The following is a 26,097-nucleotide window of genomic DNA, read 5'->3' as shown; positions in this document are numbered from 1 at the left end:
ATGTATGCACAGTAGAGTTATTTTCTAGGGACTAGAATTTGACAGAGAAAATACTGTTAATACTGAAATAATGCTTAAGCCTTATCTGCAGTGGAAGCGACTGGTAGCAGGCTTAGTGATAACTTTGCATGACATTAAAAGAAGTTTGTTTTTTAAAAAAAAAAAAAACGTTTACTGGCATGTTATTCGTTTTTGTGAGGTACTTTGGTGATAAATCCTTTTGGGCATGAATTTTTCTTTTTTTCCACATGGCTAACGTATATTTCTGCATAGAAACCGTTATATCAGGTCTCCAACTGTTGTAAATGAGCGGGAGGGGCCTTTTTTAGCGCCTTGTTGCGCAGTTAAAATTCTAGCACAGTCTTCCTGCTTCTTCCTCCTTGATCCAGGACGTCTCTAGAGAGCTCAGGGGTCTTCAAAATTCGTTTTTGAGGGAGGTAATCAGTCACAGCAGACCTATGGCAGTGTGTTAGACTGTGATAAAAAAGTTTAATATTAATTTGATATCCGTTTTTTGGGTACTGAGGGGTTAATCATCCTTTTGCTAATGGGTGCAATCCTCTGCTAATTAATACATTTAAAGAATTGTTGACTATAACTGAATTAGTTCTTTGTTATTCAACTGTGTTTTTTAAAAAGCGCTGCAGCGTTTTTTATATTGCTTGTGAACTTATTGAAAGTAATTTCCAAGCTTGCTAGCTTCATTGCTAGTCTGTTTAAACATGTCTGATACAGAGGAATCTGCTTGTTCATTATGTTTAAAAGCCGATGTGGAGCCCAATAGAAATATGTGTACCAATTGTATTGATATTACTTTGAATAAAAGTCAATCTGTACCGAAAAAGAAATTATCACCAGACAACGAGGGGGCAGTTATGCCGTCTAACTCTCCTCACGTGTCAGTACCTTCGTCTCCCGCTCGGGAGGTGCGTGAGATTGAGGCGCCAAGTACATCAAGGCCCTTACAAATCACTTTACATGATATGGCTAATGTTATGAAGGAAGTATTATACAATATGCCCGAGTTAAGAGGCAAGCGCGACAGTTCTGGGTTAAGGACAGAGCGCGCCGATGACACGAGAGCCATGTCTGATACTGCGTCACAATTTGCAGAACATGAGGACGGAGAGCTTCATTCTGTGGGTGACAGTTCTGATTCGGGGAGACCGGATTCAGAAATTTCAAATTTTAAATTTAAGCTTGAGAACCTCCGCGTGTTGCTAGGGGAGGTGTTAGCGGCTCTGAATGATTGTGACACGGTGGCAATCCCAGAGAAATTATGTAGGCTGGATAAATACTACGCGGTACCGGTGTGTACTGACGTTTTTCCTATACCAAAAAGGCTTACAGAGATTATTAGAAAGGAGTGGGATAGACCCGGTGTGCCTTTTTCCCCTCCTCCGATATTTAGAAAAATGTTCCCTATAGACGCCACCACACGAGACTTATGGCAGACGGTCCCTAAGGTGGAGGGAGCAGTTTCTACTTTAGCCAAGCGTACCACTATCCCGGTGGAGGATAGCTGTGCTTTCTCAGATCCAATGGATAAAAAATTAGAGGGTTATCTTAAGAAAATGTTTGTTCAACAAGGTTTTATATTACAGCCTCTTGCATGCATTGCGCCTGTCACTGCTGCAGCGGCATTCTGGTTTGAGTCTCTGGAAGAGGCGATTCGCACAGCACCATTGGATGAGTCTTTGAGCAAGATTAGAACCCTTAAGCTGGCTAATGAGTTTGTTTCGGATGCCGTAGTGCATTTAACCAAACTTACGGCTAAGAATTCCGGATTCGCCATACAGGCGCGCAGAGCGCTATGGCTTAAATCCTGGTCAGCAGATGTAACTTCTAAGTCTAAACTACTAAACATTCCTTTCAAAGGGCAGACCTTATTCGGGCCCGGCTTGAAGGAAATTATTGCTGACATTACTGGAGGTAAGGGCCACACCCTTCCTCAGGACAGGGCCAAAGCAAAGGCCAAACAGTCTAATTTTCGTGCCTTTCGTAATTTCAAGGCAGGAGCAGCATCAACTTCCTCCGCTCCAAAACAGGAAGGAACTACTGCTCGTTACAGACAGGGTTGGAAAGGCAACCAGTCATGGAACAAGGGCAAGCAGGCCAGAAAGCCTACTTCCGCCCCTAAGACAGCATGAAGACAGGGCCCCCTTTCCGGAGACGGATCTAGTGGGGGGCAGACTTTCTCTCTTCGCCCAGGCTTGGGCAAGAGATGTACAGGATACCTGGACGTTGGAGATTATATCTCGGGGATACCTTCTGGATTTCAAAACTTCTCCTCCACAAGGGAGGTTTCATCTGTCAAGGTTATCAACAAACCTAGTAAAGAAAGAGGCATTTCTACAATGTGTACAAGACCTCTTAGTGATGGGAGTGATCCACCCAGTTCCGCGGACGGAACAGGGGCAAGGGTTTTATTCAAATCTGTTTGTGGTTCCCAAGAAAGAGGGAACCTTCAGACCAATCTTAGATTTAAAGATCTTAAACAAATTCCTAAGGGTTCCGTCGTTCAAGATGGAAACCATTCGGACCATCCTACCCATGATCCAAGAGGGTCAATATATGACCACAGTGGATTTAAAGGATGCCTACCTTCACATACCGATTCACAAAGATCATTATCGGTACCTAAGGTTTGCCTTTCTAGACAGGCATTACCAGTTTGTAGCGCTTCCCTTCGGGTTAGCTACGGCCCCGAGAATTTTTACAAAGGTTCTGGGCTCTCTTCTGGCGGTACTAAGACCACGAGGCATAGCGGTGGCTCCGTACCTAGACGACATTCTGATACAAGGGTCAAGTTTTCAAAATGCAAAGTCTCATACAGAGATAGTTCTAGCATTTCTGAGGTCGCATGGGTGGAAAGTGAACGTGGAAAAGAGTTCTCTGTTACCACTCACAAGGGTCCCTTTTCTAGGGACTCTTATAGATTCTGTAGAGATGAAGATTTACCTGACGGAGTCCAGGTTATCAAAGCTTCTCAATGCTTGCCGTGTCCTTCACTCCATTCCAAGCCCATCAGTAGCTCAGTGCATGGAAGTAATCGGCTTAATGGTCGCGGCAATGGACATAGTGCCATTTGCGCGCCTACATCTCAGACCGCTGCAACTATGCATGCTAAGTCAATGGAACGGGGATTACTCAGATCTGTCCTCTTTGCTAAATCTGGACTAGGAGACCAGAGATTCTCTTCTCTGGTGGTTGTCACGGGTTCATCTGTCCAAAGGAATGACTTTTCGCAGACCAGATTGGACGATTGTAACAACAGATGCCAGCCTACTAGGCTGGGGAGCAGTCTGGAACTCCCTGAAGGCTCAGGGATCGTGGACTCAGGAGGAGAAACTCCTCCCAATAAACATTCTAGAATTAAGAGCAATATTCAATGCTCTTCTAGCTTGGCCTCAGTTAGCAACACTGAGGTTCATCAGATTTCAGTCGGACAACATCACGACTGTGGCTTACATCAATCATCAAGGGGGAACCAGGAGTTCCCTAGCGATGTTGGAAGTCTCGAAGATAATTCGCTGGGCAGAGACTCACTCTTGCCACCTGTCAGCGATCTACATCCCAGGTGTGGAGAACTGGGAGGCGGATTTTCTAAGTCGCCAGACTTTTCATCCGGGGGAGTGGGAACTTCACCCGGAGGTATTTGCTCAACTGATTCATCGTTGGGGCAAACCGGATCTGGATCTCATGGCATCTCGCCAGAACGCCAAGCTTCCTTGTTACGGATCCAGGTCCAGGGACCCGGGAGCGGTGCTGGTAGATGCACTAGCAGCCCCTTGGGTTTTCAACATAGCTTATGTGTTTCCACCTTTTCCGTTGCTACCTCGACTGATTGCCAGGATCAAACAGGAGAGAGCATCAGTGATTCTGATAGCGCCTGCGTGGCCACGCAGGACCTGGTATGCAGACCTAGTGGACATGTCGTCCTGTCCACCATGGTCTCTACCCCTGAGGCAGGACTTTCTGATTCAGGGTCCTTTCAACCATCCAAACCTAATTTCTCTGAGGCTGACTGCTTGGAAATTGAACGCTTGATTCTATCAAAGCATGGGTTTTCGGATTCGGTTATTGATACATTAATACAGGCTCGGAAACCTATTACCAGAAAAATTTACCACAAGATATGGCGTAAATATTTATATTGGTGTGAATCCAAGAGTTACTCATGGAGTAAGGTTAGGATTCCTAGGATATTGTTTTTTCTACAAGAGGGTTTAGAAAAGGGCTTATCCGCTAGTTCACTAAAGGGACAGATTTCTGCTCTGTCTATTCTTTTACACAAGCGTCTGGCAGAGAATCCAGACGTCCAGGCTTTTTGTCAGGCTTTGGCTAGGATTAAGCCTGTGTTTAAAGCTGTTGCTCCTCCGTGGAGCTTAAACTTGGTTCTTAAAGTTCTTCAGGGTGTTCCGTTTGAACCCCTTCATTCCATTGATATTAAGCTTTTATCTTGGAAAGTTCTGTTTTTGATGGCTATTTCCTCGGCTCGAAGAGTCTCTGAGTTATCTGCCTTACATTGTGATTCTCCTTATCTGATCTTTCATTCAGACAAGGTAGTCCGGCGTACTAAACCTGGGTTTTTACCTAAGGTTGTTTCTAACAAGAATATCAATCAAGAGATTGTTGTTCCATCCTTATGTCCTAATCCTTCTTCAAAGAAGGAACGTCTTTTGCATAATCTAGACGTGGTCCGTGCCCTGAAGTTCTACTTACAGACAACTAAAGATTTTCGACTAACTTCTTCTCTGTTTGTCGTTTACTCTGGACAGAGGAGAGGTCAAAAGGCTTCGGCTACCTCTCTCTCTTTTTGGCTTCGTAGCATAATACGCTTAGCCTATGAGACTGCTGGACAGCAGCCTCCTGAAAGAATTACAGCTCATTCCACTAGAGCTGTGGCTTCCACCTGGGCCTTTAAGAATGAGGCCTCTGTTGAACAGATTTGCAAGGCTGCAACTTGGTCTTCACTTCATACTTTTTCCAAATTTTACAAATTTGACACTTTTGCTTCTTCGGAGGCTGTTTTTGGGAGAAAGGTTCTACAGGCAGTGGTTTCTTCTGTTTAATGTTCCTGCCTTGTCCCTCCCATCATCCGTGTACTTTAGCTTTGGTATTGGTATCCCATAAGTAATGGATGACCCGTGGACTGAACACACTTAACAAGAGAAAACATAATTTATGCTTACCTGATAAATTTATTTCTCTTGTAGTGTGTTCAGTCCACGGCCCGCCCTGTCTATTTGAGGCAGGTTCTAAATTTTAAATAATAACTCCAGTCACCACTGCACCCTATAGTTTCTCCTTTCTCGTCTTGTTTCGGTCGAATGACTGGATATGACATGTGAGGGGAGGAGCTATATAGCAGCTCTGCTTGGGTGATCCTCTTGCAACTTCCTGTTGGGACGGAGAATATATCCCATAAGTAATGGATGACCCGTGGACTGAACACACTACAAGAGAAATAAATTTATCAGGTAAGCATAAATTATGTTTTTTTATTCTTCTATCAAGAGTTTGTTATTTTAAAATAGTGCTGGTATGTACTATTTACTCTGAAACAGAAAGAGATGAAGAGTTCTGTTTAAAAGAGGAGTATGATTTTAGCAGCAGTAACTAAAATCAATTGCTGTTCCCACGCAGGACTGTTGAGCTGAGAGAACTTCAGTTGGGGGGAACAGTTTGCAGACTTTTCTGCTCAAGGTATGACTAGCCATTTTTCTAACAAGTCTGTGTAATGCTGGAAGGCTGTTATTTTTCCCTCATGGGGATCGGTAAGCCATTTTCTTAGACTTTCTTAGGTCTTATTATGGGCTATTAACTGGTGGACACTCTTAAGGGCTAAATCGATTGTTTATTTAAGTTATTTTTGAAAGTTTGAAGTAATTTTCACACTTTTATTGTTTGGGGAACGTTTTTATCGCCAGGCACTAGTTTAGACACCTTCCCAGTCAGGAAGGGCCTTTCACTATAGTAGGCAGAGCCTCATTTTCGCGCCATTATTGCGCAGTTACTTTTGAGTACAGTGCATGCAGCTGCATGTGTGAGGGTCTGGTATCCACTGAAAACGTTCCTAGAAGGCTTGAATTGGTATCGTATACCCCCCTGGGATTGGTGAAGTCGCAACAAAGGCTGTGGCTGGGACTGTAGTGGGGTTAAAATTGCAAACGGCTCCGGTTTCCACATTTTAAGGGTTAACAGCTTGAAAATTGGGATGCAATACTTTGAATGCATTAAGACACTGTGGTGAAAATTTGGTAAAGATTGGATAATTCCTTCATAGTTTTTCACATATTCAGTAATAAAGTGTGCCCTGTTTAACATTTAAAGAGACAGTAACGGTTTTGTTTTAAAATGGTTTTTGTGCTTTATTAACCAGTTTAAGCCTGTTTAACATGTCTGTACCTTCAGATAGATCATGTTCTGTATGTATGGAAGCCAATGTGGTTCCCCCTTCAAATATATGTGATAATTGTGCCATAGCGTCCAAACATAGTAAGGACAGTACTGTCACAAATAGTAAGATTGCCCAGGATGATTCCTCAGATGAAGGAAGTAGAGATAGTTCTACATCATCTCCTTCTGTGTCTATACCAGTTATGCCCGCGCAGGCGACCCCTAGTACTTCTAGCGCGCCAATGCTTGTTACTATGCAACAATTGACGGCAGTAATGGATAACTCCATAGCTAATATTTTATCCAAAATGCCAGCATTTCAGAGAAAGCGCGATTGCTCTGTTTTAAACACTGTAGAGCAGGAGGGCGCTGATGATAATTTTTCTGTCATACCCTCACACCAGTCTGAAGTGGCAGTGAGGGAGGGCTTGTCAGATGGAGAAATTTCTGATACAGGAAGAATTTCTCAGCAGGCAGAACCTGATGTTTTGACATTTAAATTTAAATTAGAGCATCTCCGCGCATTACTAAAGGAGGTGCTATCTACTCTGGATGATTGTGACAATCTGGTCATCCCAGAAAAATTGTGCAAGATGGACAAGTTCCTAGAGGTCCCGGTGCACCCTGATGCCTTTCCGATACCTAAACGGGTGGCGGACATAGTGAATAAGGAGTGGGAGAAGCCAGGCATACCTTTTGTCCCTCCTCCTATATTTAAGAAATTGTTCCCTATGGTCGACCCCAGGAAGGACTTATGGCAAACAGTCCCTAAGGTCGAGGGGGCGGTTTCTACACTAGCCAAGCGCACGACCATTCCCATTGAGGACAATTGTGCTTTCAAAGATCCTATGGATAAAAAATTGGAGGGTTTGCTTAAAAAGATTTTTGTACAGCAAGGTTACCTCCTTCAACCTATTTCGTGCATTATTCCTGTCACTACAGCGGCGTGGTTCTGGTTCGAGGAACTGGAAAAGTCGCTCAGTAGGGAGACTCCGTATGAGGAAGTCATGGACAGAATTCACACACTTAAGTTAGCTAATTCCTTTATTTTAGACGCCGCTTTGCAGTTAGCGAGGTTAGCGGCGAAAAATTCAGGGTTTGCAATTGTGGCGCGCAGAGCGCTCTGGCTAAAGTCTTGGTCGGCGGATGTATCTTCCAAGACAAAATTGCTTAATATCCCTTTCAAGGGTAAGACCCTTTTTGGGCCAGAATTGAAAGAGATTATTTCAGACATCACTGGGGGAAAGGGCCATGCCCTCCCACAAGATAGACCTTTCAAGGCTAAGAATAAGTCCAATTTTCGTTCCTTTCGCAATTTCAGGAACGGACCGGCTTCCAACTCTGCAGCCTCTAGACAAGAGGGTAACGCTTCCCAGACTAAATCAGCTTGGAAACCAATGCAAGGCTGGAACAAGGGTAAGCAGGCCAAGAAGCCTGCTGCTGCTACCAAAACAGCATGAAGGGGTAGCCCCCGATCCGGGACCGGATCTAGTAGGGGGCAGACTCTCTCTCTTTGCTCAGGCTTGGACAAGAGATGTTCAGGATCCCTGGGCACTAGAAATAGTCTCTCAGGGTTATCTTCTAGAATTCAAGGAACTACCCCCAAGGAGAAGGTTCCACATGTCTCACTTATCTTCAAACCAAATAAAGAGACAGGCATTCTTACATTGTGTGGAAGACCTGTTAAAGATGGGAGTGATACACCCAGTTCCAACTGTGGAACAAGGTCAGGGGTTTTACTCAAATCTGTTTGTAGTTCCCAAAAAAGAGGGAACTTTCAGACCAATTCTGGATTTAAAAATTCTAAAAAAATTTCTCAGAGTTCCATCGTTCAAAATGGAAACCATTCGAACAATTTTACCTACAATCCAGGAGGGTCAATTTATGACTACCGTGGATTTAAAAGATGCGTATCTACATATTCCTATCCACAAAGATCATCATCAGTTCCTAAGGTTCGCCTTTCTGGACAAACATCAGTTTGTGGCTCTCCCATTTGGGCTAGCCACTGCTCCAAGAATTTTCACAAAGGTGCTCGGGTCACTTCTAGTAGTTCTAAGACCAAGGGGTATTGCAGTGGCACCTTATCTGGACGACATTCTAATCCAAGCTTCGTCTCTTTCCAAAGCAAAGGCTCATACAGACATTGTTCTAGCCTTTCTCAGATCTCACGGGTGGAAGGTGAACGTAGAAAAGAGTTCCCTGTCTCCGTCGACAAGAGTTCCCTTTTTGGGAACAATAATAGATTCTTTAGAAATGAAGATCTTCCTGACAGAAGTCAGAAAGTCAAAGCTTCTAAACGCTTGTCAAGTTCTTCACTCTATTCTGCAGCCTTCCATAGCTCACTGCATGGAAGTAGTAGGGTTGATGGTTGCAGCAATGGACATAGTTCCTTTTGCTTGAATTCATCTAAGACCATTACAACTGTGCATGCTCAAGCAGTGGAATGGGGACTATACAGACTTGTCTCCAACGATTCAAGTAGACCAGATGACCAGAGACTCACTCCGTTGGTGGTTGTCCCAGGATCACCTGTCTCAGGGAATGAGTTTCCGCAGACCAGAGTGGGTCATTGTCACGACCGACGCCAGTCTATTAGGCTGGGGCGCGGTCTGGGATTCCCTGAAAGCTCAGGTTTTATGGTCTCGGGAAGAGTCTCTTCTCCCAATCAACATCCTGGAACTGAGAGCGATATTCAATGCTCTCCGGGCTTGGCCTCAACTAGCGAAGGCCGGATTCATAAGATTCCAGTCAGACAACATGACGACTGTAGCTTACATCAACCATCAGGGGGGAACAAGGAGTTCCTTTGCGATGAGAGAGGTATCCAAAATCATCAAATGGGCGGAGGATCACTCCTGCCACCTATCTGCAATCCACATCCCAGGAGTAGACAACTGGGAGGCGGATTATCTGAGTCGTCAGACTTTCCATCCGGGGGAGTGGGAACTCCACCCGGAGGTGTTTGCCCAGTTGACTCAATTATGGGGCATTACAGACATGGATCTGATGGCGTCTCGTCAGAACTTCAAGGTTCCTTGCTACGGGTCCAGATCCAGGGATCCCAAGGCGACTCTAGTGGATGCATTAGTGGCGCCTTGGTCGTTCAACCTAGCTTATGCGTTTCCACCGTTCCCTCTCCTTCCCAGGCTTGTAGCCAGGATCAAACAGGAGAAGGCCTCGGTGATTCTGATAGCTCCTGCGTGGCCACGCAGGACTTGGTATGCAGACCTGGTGAATATGTCATCGGCTCCACCATGGAAGCTACCTTTGAGACAGGATCTTCTAGTACAAGGTCCATTCGAACATCCAAATCTAGTTTCTCTGCAGCTGACTGCTTGGAAATTGAACGTTTGATTTTATCCAAGCGTGGGTTTTCAGATTCAGTGATAGATACTCTGGTCCAAGCCAGAAAACCTGTGACTAGAAAGATTTACCATAAAATATGGAAAAGATATATCTGTTGGTGTGAATCCAAGGGATTCTCCTGGAGTAAGATTAAAATTCCTAAGATCCTCTCCTTTCTCCAAGAAGGTTTGGATAAGGGATTGTCAGCGAGTTCTCTAAAAGGACAGATTTCTGCTTTATCTGTCTTGTTACACAAACGACTGGCAGCTGTGCCAGATGTACAAGCTTTTGTACAGGCTTTGTTCAGAATCAAGCCTGTTTACAGACCCTTGACTCCTCCCTGGAGTCTAAATTTAGTTCTTTCAGTTCTTCAAGGGGTTCCGTTTGAACCCTTACATTCCATAGATATCAAGTTACTATCTTGGAAAGTTCTGTTTTTGGTTGCTATTTCTTCTGCTAGAAGAGTTTCTGAATTATCTGCTTTGCAGTGTAATCCACCCTATCTGGTGTTCCATTCAGATAAGGTTGTTTTGCGTACCAAGCCTGGTTTTCTTCCAAAAGTTGTTTCCAACAAGAATATTAACCAGGAAATAGTTGTTGCTTCTTTGTGTCCGAATCCAGTTTCAAAGAAGGAACGTTTGTTACACAATTTAGATGTAGTCCGTGCTTTAAAGTTCTATTTAGAAGCAACAAAGGATTTCAGACAAACTTCTTCTTTGTTTGTCGTTTATTCTGGTAAGAGGAGAGGACAAAAAGCTACTGCTACCTCTCTTTCTTTCTGGCTGAAAAGCATCATCCGATTGGCTTATGAGACTGCCGGACGGCAGCCTCCTGAACGAATCACAGCTCACTCTTCTAGGGCTGTGGCTTCCACATGGGCCTTCAAGAACGAGGCTTCTGTTGATCAGATATGTAAGGCAGCGACTTGGTCTTCTCTGCACACTTTTGCCAAATTCTACAAATTTGATACTTATGCTTCTTCGGAGGCTATTTTTGGGAGAAAGGTTTTGCAAGCCGAGGTGCCTTCTGTTTAGGTAACCTGATTTGCTCCCTCCCTTCATCCGTGTCCTAAAGCTTTGGTATTGGTTCCCACAAGTAAGGATGACGCCGTGGACCGGACACACCAATGTTGGAGAAAACAGAATTTATGCTTACCTGATAAATTACTTTCTCCAACGGTGTGTCTGGTCCACGGCCCGCCCTGGTTTTTTAATCAGGTTTGAAAAATGTCTTTCTCTATACACTACAGTCACCACGGCACCCTATAGTTTCTCCTTTTTTTCTCCTAACCGTCGGTCGAATGACTGGGGGGGCGGAGCCTGGGAGGGGCTATATGGACAGCTTTTGCTGTGCTCTTTGCCATTTCCTGTTGGGGAAGAGAATATCCCACAAGTTATGGATGACGCCGTGGACCGGACACACAGTTGGAGAAAGTAATTTATCAGGTAAGCATAAATTCTGTTATTATCTGACCCTTTTTTTTATATATATTATATATCTAGATTTACGGTCTCGCTGGTTATATTCTTGTGCAAGCAGCTTATTTTGTGTACAGCACTGATTTATGTACAGTGCCTATTCTTGTGTAGCATAATTTACTTTTTTTTTTTTATAAGTTACATTGTATGCAGGTCCACTCCACCACTAGGATGACTCTGTCTTCTCCAGCATGCAGGCGCTTTTCTGCTTATGTGGGCAGTGCACGCTCTTTTATGTGCACTGCTCCACCAAAGAAGCGCAGCCTCAATGTGCTGGTGAAGTCAAGTGTGACGTCAAGGCGGTTTTTAACAGTTTGTAAATTAATTTGAGCCTACCTAGGTTTAACTTTCTGCAAAGAATACCAAGGGAACAAAGCGAAGTTGATGATAAATGTAAATTGGACAGTTGTTTAAAATTGCATGCCTTATCTTAATCATAAACATTTCATTTTGACTAGACTGTCCCTTTAAGCACTGCAAATTTTTGCTCTTTTTTTCTGAGTTTCTATGGCCAATGGGTCATGGTATCATACACAAAGAGCTATTTCTTCTGTAACATTATTAAGCTCCTGGTGAGATTTGGACTTACCTTAACGTCGGCTTTTGAGTGATTAATGGAGTTGACATGGTACTTATGCATTCAAGAGAAGAAGACAAGAATTGCAATCGGATGCAGTGGGATCGTGCTTTCTTATAATTTTTCATTATCCCCTAATTCTGTACCAAATGTCCTAGTCTCTCAGATATATTTTCTTTTAAGTTTCAACATTTTAAGGTAATCTGACCCTTTACTTGATACATGCTCCTTATACATTTGCTTGTGATTTTCTTTTTTAAACTATATAATCATTGATGCAACATTCTGATTGCATTGCTTTTATGTGTTTGTCAGTCTTTGTTTTCTTCTTCCATCTTTTAGGTTTCCATTTGTGATGTCAACCAAACAGCTTGACAGGCATTTCTTTATTGGAAATTGGCACTTTGGGTGTTGGCTGCACACGCTTCTCACGTTTGCTTGTTGGTTGGCCTTTTTTTTTTTTTACATGATTGTTTTCCCAGGTGCTTGGCCCATTCCATTCCTTTATGTTTTTTTGACAGATTCATCTGTAATTCATGTAATTACAAGGTATTTATTGTCCCTTTTAAGGTTGGTTAGCAATGGTCCTGCCCAGTTACTTATTTAACATACCTAAATTTGTTTCTAATTTCCACACAATAACTAATTATATATTTATACATACATATTCATATGCTTATATTTATGTGAGACATTTGGATCATTACATGCAGCCTACCGCCTTTGAGTTTTATCCTTCTTTAGCAGCATTATAATCTACCTTAAAGGAACAGTAAACATTTTTAAAAAATGTTTAGTTATGTGTAATGAAACAGCTTCATTATTTATTTTGCTCTCTTTTTATGTAATTTAGGTTTGAAAATTGAGGAATTTCTACTACTTAGAACATGAAAGTACCCTGCTGAATTGTCAAGGCTAACTCTGCTACTACATATCTTTCACTAATTGGCTATAACTGATAACAGCTGCAAAACAGAGTTCTTTATACTAACTTTATGACCATGGCTAACCATTTTGTTGCAGAGTTAAGCGCAGCTTGGCTCCTCCAAATAAGGCAAATGGTGTGTGGAGCTTGGCTATTGAAAAATAATTGCAGTAAAATGGATGTTTATGTGTTATTATATAACAGCGCAACAGAATTGTCATGTAATTACAAGGTATTTACTGCCCCTTTAAGATAACACGACTATAGAGAGCCTGTGGGAGAAACAAGGGCAGAGTTTCAAGCTGAATTCTGGCTCATGAGAAAAAGGGATACAATATATCCCTCACAAAGTGGAAACTATTACCCCCTTCATTGGGCAAATATAGCTAGCTTCAGAAAGAATGTTTTAGTATAAACAATGCTGATGCAAATATATTTATTTAATGTTGCAACATTCTTTTTTTTAGAGGATTAAAAAACTTTTTTTTTCCTGACACTCAGCTTGTTGAACCCTCACTTACAAGCAAGCTTACCCTGTGTTAGTAGGGGCGAGGATTGGTGAGTTGGCAGTTACTGATCCTTGTTGGAGACTGAGCACTCTCTGAAGGTCTGCATGGCAGAACTACGGCCCTTGCTTTGAGGGAGCGAAAATCTTGAACATGGTGTCTTCAAGTGGGAGGACATCTCGGGTGTTCCAGACCTTTTGTGCAGCTAGGCAACGATATTATCCTTGAAGAGCACCCTTCTGCGCAACTACACTGCAGAAGCGAGCCTGCGGCAACATGATAATGTAGGTCCAGCCGGGCATATCACATACTGGGAGTGTCAGCGTGATCTGTGTGGAGGTCTGGACAGCTGTGTGGTTCTTTCCCTGCAAGGAAATTATGAGGGACGCTCCTTTGAGACTCCTTAGAGACAAGCTTTATAAATGTATGGGTTCACCACTTCTGTAGTTGTCTAAGTTTTACCAGTTATTCTGGAACCCTGAAACACCACATCAGCCCAGCTTTATTAGGGGTACAACCTGTCAACAGACTCCCTTAAAAACATATCCAGAGCCACTAGCTACTGCGTGCTTGGACACTTTAGGGTCTGCTTTTTGTACAGGTTGCTGTGACTCCTCGTATCACATCCTCCATTTGATCTTCGTAGAGAACATTTTCTCATCTTTTAATTGGTGACCTTATGCCCTCTCCTCTCCCTTTCCCACTCAGTATCTCTGGGTGGGTCATATCCCCTACATCTTTTTCCGACATCGTCTTGTAAAGACAATTTCTTTGAGGAGAGGTATCTTTTACCCTACCACTTCCTTTTTACTTAGTTTATTGCTTCAGTTTTGTGACTGTTTTCATCTGGTTCATACTTTTAATTGCAACCATCACCCCATTTTATACATTAAAAGTCAGCATGCTGTTTGCTGAGTACAGCTTATGAAACAAGTCTATCATGTAATGCTGTAATTAGATACACCCTGATGGGGACTGAAGTACCTTGCTCATGGACCTGATCTGAATTCAAAACACTGTGATACATTCAGGCTCAGATCTAAGGGGTCAACTTGCTAGAAAACCGCCATAGCAATATAAAAGGAGAAGTTTAACCCTGTACTTCAGCTTTAAACTACTTCCACAGGTTTCTATATATTCTGAGTTCTTTCCTCAACATGCCTCATTTATTGCGCAAGCATTTGAAAACCCCCAAACAACATAAAGAGAACTGTTATGGATCACTTTCCTCGATTTAAGAAGGACATACCGAGTGAGATGGATGAGGACCCAAGAGGACTCGATCTGCAAGATGATGAATCTCAATCTAGCACTCACTCGCCCCCCCCCCCACTCTCAACATTTCATCACTGAAACTACTCTACAGCAAATGTTGGCAACGCAAACTGCATCTATTAAACAGGAAATACAGTCTAGCTCCACTGAGCTGTGCAAAGACATCTCTGAGATGGGGGAAAGGGTGGATGCTCTTGAATGTAAACAGGATTACATATCTATAGATCACACTAACCTTATTCAGAATGCCTAGCAGAGCAAATAAGTAGACTGGATTTCAAACTTGCTGATTTGGAGTACAGATCCAGAAGGAATAACAGATTCTGAGGCATCCCCGAAACAGTTCTAACCCATGATCTAATGGACCGTCTTCTACATCTTTTTACAGAACTTTTTGGACAGTTTGACAGTACGCCCCAGATGATAGAAAGAGCCCATAGGGCCTTACGACCCAGAACTGAATCATCTGACAAGCCAAGAGACGTTAAAGTTTGTTTTCACAGCTTTGTCTTCAAAGACAAGTTACTCCAAGCGGCCAACCTTTCTGAACAATATCAAGGTATTCAATTGTTCCCAGATCTCTCTTCTCACACTTTGTAACAGCGAAAATTATATTCACCCATAACTACAATTTTGAGATCCGCTAAAATTTAAATATAGGTTGGGCTTCCCTGTAAAACCTAGTCAATAAAAACAACCAAACCGACACTATTACCCCACACTCGCAGGGATTGGCCCTAATGAGGTTGGGGTAACTCAATACATTAATTATATTACAGTATATGTTATCTGTTTATCAGGTTTGTTTAGGATATGACCAGTTTTCTGAGTTTCTGCCATCTCTATAGGTTATCTACACACAGTATTATTTACTTGGATTTACTTGTGTAGACAAATATTATACTTAGCTACATTAACCCACTTATCGTATTATTTGTTTTATGAAAAATATTATTCTACATCCTAGTTCAGCATATCATAGGTTTTCGGTTTATGCTGTAGATATAGGACTGTTTTGTGGTACATGTCTGTTGTCAATCCTTTTTCCTGTTTGTTCTCTGAAAAAAAAAATACACTGCTCCCTACCTTCACAGGTCACCCGTTTCCAGTTTATATTGATGATGCAAGCAGCTCTTTGAGTTACATATTAGTAGCCAATAGTTATACTAATTATATCTCAGCATTAGATGGTATTAACTCTGAACAGACCGATATTTTTAACTTCTCTCATTGCAGTATAACACTTATATTTTATAAAACTTTACTTTATGCTATGTTTTCTTGTAGTTCTCTTGCATTGGTTCTTGCTGCGTGGTACTCTCCCCCCCCCCATATTAGAAAGCCACTATAGGGTTAATCATTGATGGGCTAATTCCACCACATTTTCTTCCTTAACTTATGCATTTCTTTTCTCTTTTCTTCATCTTTTTTTTTTTTTTTTCCCTGCTCGCCAATCTCCATTATTGCCTTACATTACTCCAATAACCACATTTACATTTTTAACTCATAATATCCAAGGTCTCAACTCTCCTGACAAGAGAAGATTGTTCCCTTGCCAAATTTAATCAAGATGTTGTGGTTTTCCTACAAGAAACCCATTGGAAATCAGATGATCCTTCTAGATTCTACTCCAAATACTTCCATATCATAGAATATTTCCCATATGTTAAGAAACCAGAGGCTTTGCAATTCTAATTCAAAGTAGCCTTTGAGTTTATACACACATAGAGAGACCCACAAGCAATATATATTATTCTTATTTGTAAGCTAGATCATATTTTACACCCTCTCGTCTCTGTGTATCTACCAAATACCAATCAACTGAATACTTTAAAAAAAAAAAAAAAGGATTATCCCTCCTAGACAAAATACGACAGGGCCGCACCATAATAGGCTGCAATTTTAATATGGTTTGGAGCACTAAATGGGATTGAAGGTCTGGTACTCCAGTTGGTAGTAACTCCCACGCTGAGTGTTCAGCATCTACATTTTGAACACTGTCAAAACGTAACTTCTATGATGTTTGTAGGTCTTATAATTCTATGGAAAAAGACTACATTCACTTCTCTCATCCTCACAATACTTATTCCAGATTAGATTCTTTTTTTTATTCACATTGAAACATAACATCTTGTGAAATTGGCTAAAATACATTTAAGTTCTTGGTCAGATCATGACCAGGTGGCCATTGATCATACGGATCCTAAAGTTCAGTGGCCCCTACGATACCAGATTCTATCTGATAAAGCATTCAGTGAAGAATCAAACACTTTATACGAATAAATGACAATCACTCTGTCCCTGACAATGTATTATGTGTAGTTAAAGCAACGGTTAGAGGTTATAAACTGAAAAAACATGCCCACATTAGAAAATCCTTAGGCCTTACCCTTTCTCTGTCCCACTGTGAATTGCTGCAACTGAAGAAGCAAAACTGAATCAATCCATTGTCCCAACTTACCACCCATATCACTGATATTAAAACTCATATTCGCACATTTGAGCTGCGGAGAGTACAGCAGAATTTATTTTGACTTTATATAGTAAGAGAAATAAAGCAGATACTAGGCTTGCCAATTAATTACGATGCTGTCTGAGTGTTACACATATACACCAAATTAAATATGGAGATCAAATCCTATGTAACCTAACTCTTATTAGCAAAAGATTTGCAGACTATTATAAATCCCTCTACGATATAAAAAGCATGACCCCTACAACTAATTCACCCAGATCTCATATACAGTCATTCATATAATCTCTGAATCTCCCCTCGCTTAGATTAAAGGGAGTCTCAAGTTACCACTATATCCCTTGATGAAGTTACTACTGTTATTAAAAAACTTAAACCACTTAAAGCCCCTGGAACCGATTAATTTAGTGCTATATTCTATAAAATGTATAAATCTGAACTCTCACCATTATTATTGCGACTTTTTCACAACGCTTGCGAAAGGGGCTCTTTTGATAGAAAATTCCTACAGGCCTCTATAACTCCCAAAACTTACCTCTTCAGATGCCTATTCGCTTACCTAGACACCTGCTTCTTCAATTTTAATGCAGAATGACTGATTACATCTGGCAGGGACGAGTTTCAAGAGTGGCACACAGAATGCTAAAATACCCAATCTCACATGGAGGAGTGGCCTCCCCCTCAGTTATTAGATATTATGAGGGGGCTATGCTCACACATATAACACAGTGGGGAGTTATGCAACAGACTAGTAAATGGAGAGGCATTGAGCAAGCTTCCCTTCCTTACCATATAAATCTTGTAGACCTAATTTGGATTCCCCCTCATTGCCGTAGAAGTATAGGAATCACCAATTTAATAATACTGGTATGTTTGACTATGTGGGATAGAATCGGACACTATACAGACGTAGCGGCACATCCCTTTCTTATCCACTAATTAAAGGTCTTTTCGCTGGCCTCCCCAAATCACCCTAACCTGTGGTCACACATAGGAGCCTCTATAGTCTCTGATTTACTACCCTGAAACCAGTACGTGCCCCTTCCCCAACTTTCCTTGGTGTTTCTCCCCCCCACACACCTAACATTTTAATTTTTGAGTATACCTGCCTCAGGCCCAAGACACTCTTGGAGAGTAGGTGAAGTGTAAGGGGAAAACTCTATAAACCTTTATCTTTTCATTAAAGCTGCCCCCCTTCTAGCATGGGAACATATCCTAAACTTAATTATACCTCTCAAGGATTTGCCGAAATGCATTCTCATAACAAAGAAAGCCTTACATTGTGTTACCATGTATGAAACGTATTATAAAATATTAGCACATTTTTATTATACTCCCCTTAGACTCTTTAAAATTAATAATGCCACTTCACCTTTCTGTTGGCAGGAATATGGAGCAGAAGGGGAATCCCTACATTTCTGGTGGGCCTTTTACAAACTAAGGACTCTTTGGAATCATAGTTTCTCCATTTTAACTAACTTTCACATTAAACTCCCTAAAACTTCAGAGGTAGCACTACTACATCTAGGCATAAAATCCTTTCCCAAACACCAAGGTTATTTTTGTGTATATCTGCTGACAGCTGTCAAATTAGCCATTGCTAGATCATGGAAGAGTAGCACCTTCCTATATTGGAAGGAAGTACATTATGAGCTACATTCATAGCATGGAGAGACATGCCTTCTGTACCATGGATAACCTCACTCTGTTTGAACTAATTTGTGCTGACTGGATATTTTTATTCCTGTCCAGTTGGAACCCCCACCACTTAATTGTGTCACTATGTTTACACATTCTAGGGTGAGCAGTCACTGAGAGAGGATGATTAGAGATATTAAAAAAGAGGGGTGATGAACTGAAGGAAGAGGGTAGAAAAAGTAGATAAGGTAACATAAGGGAAAAATGCACAAACAAGATACATTCCGTTACAATTGAAAAATGGGAACATTATAGTACTCTTCTTGACAAACAGAGAATTTCCATTTCTTTTCTCTCTGTTCCTCTGTTCTCCTCTAGTTCCTTCTAATAACCCAACTACCTAATTTACATTGTCATTGTAATACCTAGCACACATGTTCATTCATTTTAATTGGAGCTATGTATGGTTTTTCTTCATGGACATTATTAAACCTTTGTTGTTATGTATTTTACCCACGCCTTGTTGTGATGTAACGAGACACAGTGTCCTCACAGTTTTATTCTTTATTCTGTTATCTTACTTATATGGGGGACCTGTGAGTCATAATATCCCCTATTATACTGTTTTATTTACATACTTAATGCCTTTACTCTTACATTAATAAAACAAAAAAGAGCATCCTGATGCAAAGCTAGCATGCTCTAAATCAGCACAGCATTTCATTTTTGCATTAGTGATTTTAGCTTACACAGTGCTTAACTCAAGCAAAGGGATTAAACATATAGGTATTTACCCACTCAAAAGCTGCAAACATTGCAGCTTCCAAAAAGGAAACTGCTGGTGATTGGTGTCTTAAATGGACATGAAACCCCACCTTTTTCTTTCATGATTCCAATAGAACATACTATTTCAAACAGCTTTCCAAATTACTTGTATTATCAAATGTGCTTCATTCTCTTTTTACCATTTGCTGAAGGAGCAGCAATGCACTACTGAGAGCTAGCTGAACACATCTAGCCAGCCAGTTAAAACGTGTACAGCAGCTAGCTCCCAGTAGTGTAGGATATGTACATATTTTTTTCAACAACAGATATCAAGAGAACAACGTACATTTGAAAATAGAAGTGAATTTAAAAGTGTCTTAAAATGACATGCTCTATCTGAATCATGCAAGTTTAATTTTGACTTTCCTATCCCTTTAAGTAGAATGTCTGCTCTTGATTAGATTGCAGGGCTTTACCTATGTGTTTAACCCCTACTTGTGGGAATAACATAGAGTATACTAGGGTCAGTAATGCAAAAATGACATTCTTTAATGAATTAGAGAGTGTAACTTTTGCTTTAGACTATCCCTTTAAATGAATACACATGCACTACTTGGTTCTAAGCAGTTTCACTTTATTTGGGCATATCAATACATTATATTTGTTCTTCTCTTCTGTGATGTTGCAGGTCCTTTTGGCATAAACCATGGAATTGAGCTTCATTCAGATGTTGTTGAATATGCCAAGGAAAAGTTGGAAACGTTTATAAAGTACAGTGACAGCTTTGACAAGTAAGTTTGCGTAATGTTCAGAAGTAATATGTTATGCTGTCTACAAACGTGTCCTGTGTTGTACCATAATAGGGGGGAAGTTCTGTGCATCTTGTGTCAGGCTTGTTTGCCAGAACATTTGTTCAACTTGCAGTATGAAGCAATTGTGAATAATTCAGCGAAGATTCCCTTTGTGTATTTATGTATTATTTTTTAAGAAAATGAAAAAAATAATTAAGTACTTATGGAGTAATGTTTATTGTGGGTATACAGTTAGTTTAAACTCAAGCTTTAATCCAATTAGGAGCAGATGGTCTTAATCAGTAGCAGCTTTATAGGCATTAGTGACTTTACAGAAAATCACTCCTAGATTTGGTGTTCCACAAGTCAACTTTACAGCTTTCAGACAATACATTTATGTTTTTAGTGCAAGAACCAGTAGCCCACACTCATCTTTCATAGATGCTGTAGTCCTTTGTTTGTTTCCTTATCAATAGCCATGACTGTGCACAACCTGGTCCTCTGATCTAGTTAACATTATGCTTCCAAATCTTCTGACTGGCAATGAGACAACTTAAAGTTTAAAGGGACATGATACCCAAATGTTGAAGCACATAAAAAGTGATGCAGCATAGCTGTAAAAAGCTGACTAGAAAGTATCACCTGAACATCACTATGTAAAAAAGGAAGATATTTTACCTCAAATTTCCTAAATATTCACACCCCACTGTAAAGAGACTTTTAAGCAGCCAGTCAGGATGCTTGTCCCAGGACTAACAAGGGAGTGTGCATCTGGCATGTACAGGCACAGTCATGTTATTTTCCTATTCAGTTAAGGGACAGTAAACCCAAATATTTTCTTTCATTATTTAGATAGAGAATACATTTTTTTAAAAGTTTCCAATTTACTTCTATTATCAAATTTGTTTTGTTCTCATGTTATTCTTTGTTGAAGGGATACCTAGGTAGGTAGTGTGCACATGCCTGAAGCACTACATTACAGAAAAATAGTGCTGCCATCTAGTGCTCCTGCTAATGTATAACATTGTTGCAAAACTGCTGCCATATAGTGTTGTGGACACATGAAATTACGCCCCAGCTGTTCAACAAAGGATAACAAGAAAACAAAGAAAATTTGATAACAGAAGTAAATTGGAAAGTTGTTTAAAATTGTATGCTGTATCTGAATCATGAAAGAAAAAAATTGGGTTTTATGTCCCTTTTAAGTAACGTCTATGAAATCTCATGAGATTTCACTGAAATCTCATGAGATTTCAGTGAAATCTCATGAGATCACAGCAAGGGCAAAGCATTACCCCAGCACTGCTGATGGTGATTGGCTATTTTTCTTTTTTTAACTTGCAATTGGACAGCAGCTGAAGTACAACTGTTTACACAGCACTTACTCTGGTGAGCTGAATTTTTTTGAGGTAAAATATTTTCCTTTTTTTACATAGAGATACTCAGGTGATATTTTCTTGTCAGCATTTTTCAGTTATGCTTTATCACTTTCAAGTGATTTAGCATATTAGTATTATGCTCTTTTAAGTTAAGGAGATTTCTTTTAATACTGATATTTACCCCATCAATTTAATCAGTCTGTCAAGATTTATTTCCCTATAATCTAACACCTAGATTACAAGTTATGCGCGCTATAGAAAATTAACATAAGCAACAAAAGTTGCGTTATTTAACCCTCTATAGCGCTGCCATTACAAGTTTTCAAACAGCCGGCTTGTGTGTGCGATATGGGGTTTTTAAGCTCCATACCGCACAGAATACAAGCGCTGTTTTGACGTGCTCATGCACGCTTTCCCCATAGACATCAATGGGGAGAGAGGGTTAGAAAAAAGTCTAACACCTACGATCGCGAAAAGAAAAGCTACGTAACGCAGCCCCATTGATGTCTATGGGGAAAAAAAATGTTAGGTTTAAACTTAAAACCCTAACATAAACCCTGAGTCTAAACACCCCTAATCTGCTGCCCCTGACATCGCCGCCACCTACATAAAGTTATTAACCCCTAATATGCCGCCTCCAATATCGCCGCCACCTAAATAAAACTATTAACCCCTAATCTGCCGCTCCCGATATCGCCGCCACTATACTAAAGTTATTAACCCCTATTCCGCCGCGCCGCCATTAAATACATTTATTAACCTCTAAACCTCCGGCCTCCCACATCACTACCACTAAATATTAAACCTATTAACCTAAATTAAACTATATTAACCACTAAACCGAACCCTAAACCTAACACCCCCTAACTTTAACATAATTAAAATAGAACTAAACTAAAGTTACAATTATTAACTAAATAATACCTATTTAAAACTAAATACTTACCTATGAAATAAAACCTAAGCTAGCTACAATATAATTAATAGTTATATTGTAGCTAGCTTAGGTTTTATTTCACAGTTTACACACCGTTTAAATACACAAGTTTGTATTTATTTTATATAGGTAGACTAGTTTGTAGATAGTTATTAACTATTTACTAACTACCTAGCTAAAATAAATAGAAACTTACCTGTGAAATAAAACCTAAGCTGCCTTACACTAAAACCTAACATTACAAAAAATAAAAAACACTAAAATTACAACAAAAAAAAAACTACCATTACAAAAAATAACAAACAAAATTATACAAAACAATAAAAATTATTCCTATTCTAATTCACTTAAAAAAAAAAAAAAAAGACCCAAAATAAAAAAAGCCCTATAAAAAAAAACTACCAAGGGCCCTTAAAAGGGCCTTTTGTAGGGCATTGCCCTAAAGTTAACAGCTCTTTTGCTAAAAAACAAAACAAACACCCCCTAACAGTATACAAACCCCCACCCCCTAAACCCACAAAATAAAAATAAAGTAAAACCTAATCTTCTCATTGCCCTGAAAGGGGCATTTGTATGAACATTGCCCTTAAAAGGGCATTTAGCTCTTTTGCTGCCCAAGCCCTAATCTAAAAATAAAAACCCACCCCAAAACGAAAAAAATACATTACTCAAAATAACAAATTATAAAAAATAAATAAAATATTCCTATTCTAATACCCATTTAAAAAAAAACACCCCAAAATTAAAAACCTAATCTAGAATAGAATGAGAGCTGCATAAATCCTATTGGCTGATTTGAACAGCCAATAGGATTTTAGCAGCTCTAATTCCTATTGGCTGATTCAAAATTTTCAGCCAATATTAATGCAAGGGACACCATCTTGAATCGTATACCTTGCATTAAAGATTCAGTGTACGGCGGCGACCGTATGAAGAGGATGCTCCGCACCGTATGTCTTCAGTATGGACCCGTTCCACGCCGCCGGGATCAAGATAGGAGATGCCACCTAGATGAAGATAGAGGAGGCCGTCTGGATGAAGACTTCTTGCCGACTAGATGAGGACTTCGCCGCCTGGATGAAGATAGAAGATGCCCCCTGGATGAAGACTTCTCGCCGCCTGGATGAAGATCGTTCAAGCAGGGCTTCAAAAACTAAGTAGTTAGTCGGGGGTTAGTGTTAGGTTGTTTTTTTTTAAGGGTTTTTTGAGTGTTTTTTTTTTTTTAGATTAGGGTTTGGGCAGCAAAAGAGCTAAATGCCCTTTTAAGGGCATGCCCATACAAATGCCCTTTTCAGGGCAATGGGTAATTAGGTTTTTTAGAATTAGGTTTTTTATTTTGGGGGGTTGGTTGGGTGGTGGGTTTTACTGTTGGGGGGGTCTTTGTATTTTTTTCAGGGAAAAGAGCTGATATCTTTGAGGCAATGCCCCACAAAAGGCCCTTTTAAGGGCTGTTGGTAGTTTATTGTAGGCTAGGATTTTTATTTTATTTTGGGTGGGCTTTTTTATTTTGATAGGGCTATTAGATTAGGTGTAAGTCATTTTTATTTTGGATAATTTCGTTTGTTATATTTTTGTAATTAGATACTTAGTAATTTTTAGAGTAATGTTAGTATTTTTTTAATGTGTAGATTAGTTTTATTTAATTGGTAGTTAGTTTAATTTTACTTTAATAATTATATTAGTTTAATTGTTAGTTTAAACTTAGTTTTTTTTAATTTGACAGTTAAATTTTAATTTAATTTAAAGTTAGGGAAATTGTAATTTTAATATAAAGTTAGGGGGGTATTAGGTTTAGGAGTTACCAGTTTAATTTAGTTTATTGCGAAGTGGGGGCTTTCGGTTTAGGGGTTAATAGTTTACTTTAGTATATTTCATTGTGGGGGGCTTGCGGTTTAGGGGTTAATAGGTTTATTATAGTGGCGGCGGTGTAGGGCTTAATAACTTTAGTACAGTGGGGGCGATGTGGGCGACCAGCAGATTAGGGGTTAATAATATTTAAATAGTGTTTGCGATGCGGGAGTGCAGCGGTTTAGGGGTTAATAACTTTATTATAGTGGTGACGATGTCGGGGAGCGGGGGAATAGGGGTTAATATTTTTTGTGGCGGCAGATTAGGGGTTAATAGGTTTAATATAGTATTTGCAATGCGGGAGGGCCTCAGTTTAGGCGTTAATAGGTAGTTTATGGGTGTTTAGTGTACTTAGTAGCAGTGTAGTTATGAGTTTTATGTTACAGTTTTGTAGCGTAAAACTCATAACTACTGCTTTTAGATTGTGGAATGGATCTTGTCTGTATAGGCTGGAACGTAGGTTTTTTAGCCTCACCGCAAAACTGGCAATGGCAGCACTATGGAAGTCCCATGAAAAAACATCATTTTTACGTGTGCGGGACTGACGTTGCGGTACAGGCTACAAGGCTTACGGTACAGCTATACCGACAAGACTTGTAATGGCTGCGGTGCTGTTTTAACACTGAAATGACATTTTTTTCAGCCATAAAACCCGAACGCACAGCTCGTAATCTAGCTGTAAGTTTCTAACATAAGATTATTTACTTTTGTATGACAATCCAATGGCCCTTAATTTTTCCTAGAAGGGGTCCAAGAAGTGAGTTGAAGGGGCATTCCATTAAATAAAATAACATGCTTTATTTCATTAGATCAGTATGCAATACATTATTTCTGTCATACACATTTTTGTTTACCATTACATTCATGAACAAATTCTTGTGTGATTGGTTTATTTCATTTTATGTCAGACAACTGTATCATAAAAAAATTTTTTTTACCCTTTATAAACTCAAGTTAATAGGATAAAGTGAAGCTGCATAGATTAATTTAGGGAGAGGGGGACAGACAGGATGGAGCTCCCTTAAAAAAAAGAAAGAACCAGTTAGGGTGAGCTGTACATTAGTTTGTCTGCTAATCACATAATTTGTAGCTGGCTCAGGCAATTTGAGTATTTTGCAGCATGCTTAGGTTTGCAAAATGTAACTTCCAGAATTCCTAGGGAGTGTGTGAAACACAGCTTTTGTATTTTACAGCAAATGCTAGCAAATAAACAAATATATTGCTTTGTTATTTCATTCTAATGAATTAATGTGGAACAGCATTTTTAATTTAACATCACTTTCATTCCCTGAGGCAAAGCTTTTCAAGGTCATCTGGGCCTACCAGCATCTGCAGCTTATGTTTAACCTTAAAGCAGATATCCCTTTTGTGGCAATCTACCCCCCCCCCCCCTTAGCATTAATACACACACTGACCCAGCCTCTCCTACTAGTTACCCAACCTTCACATCTTTCTCTCACCTTGCCCATCTTCTGAAACAGGCTCAACCACTCTCAATGCATGTCACCTTTCTAGCTAAGTTGCTTTCAGGTTCTAATTGTCCAAAACTGAAAAAAAGAGAGAAGACTGATTCCCATAATCAACATTTTATTGGATAAAAGCCATACAGGTGAAATGTACACTCCCTAGAATCTGATGCTTTTTGCGCATGTTCACTTGTGCTTCCTCAGAGATGGTTACCTCTCCTGCCTGAGAATCTTAAGTATCATACAGGAGCCAAGTATCATCATTGACTACTCTAATAACGTTGCATAG

The 26,097-nt window shown here is 40.2% G+C and overlaps 1 protein-coding gene across 1 annotated transcript in view; it reads left to right on the top strand.

Annotated features, from left to right (window-relative positions):
- Positions 1 to 26,097, top strand: part of PCMTD1 (protein-L-isoaspartate (D-aspartate) O-methyltransferase domain containing 1) — a 293,038-nt gene that overhangs the window by 156,402 nt on the left and 110,539 nt on the right. The window contains exon 3 of the mRNA XM_053715034.1: positions 20,076 to 20,178. Coding sequence (XP_053571009.1) covers positions 20,076 to 20,178 — 103 coding nt within the window. The remainder of the gene's footprint in view (positions 1 to 20,075; positions 20,179 to 26,097) is intronic.

This window comes from Bombina bombina, chromosome 5 (assembly GCF_027579735.1).
Source record: "Bombina bombina isolate aBomBom1 chromosome 5, aBomBom1.pri, whole genome shotgun sequence".
Lineage (NCBI taxonomy): Eukaryota > Metazoa > Chordata > Amphibia > Anura > Bombinatoridae > Bombina > Bombina bombina.
Note: the sequence above shows the minus strand (reverse complement) of the source record. Positions and strands in the feature narration are given on the sequence as shown.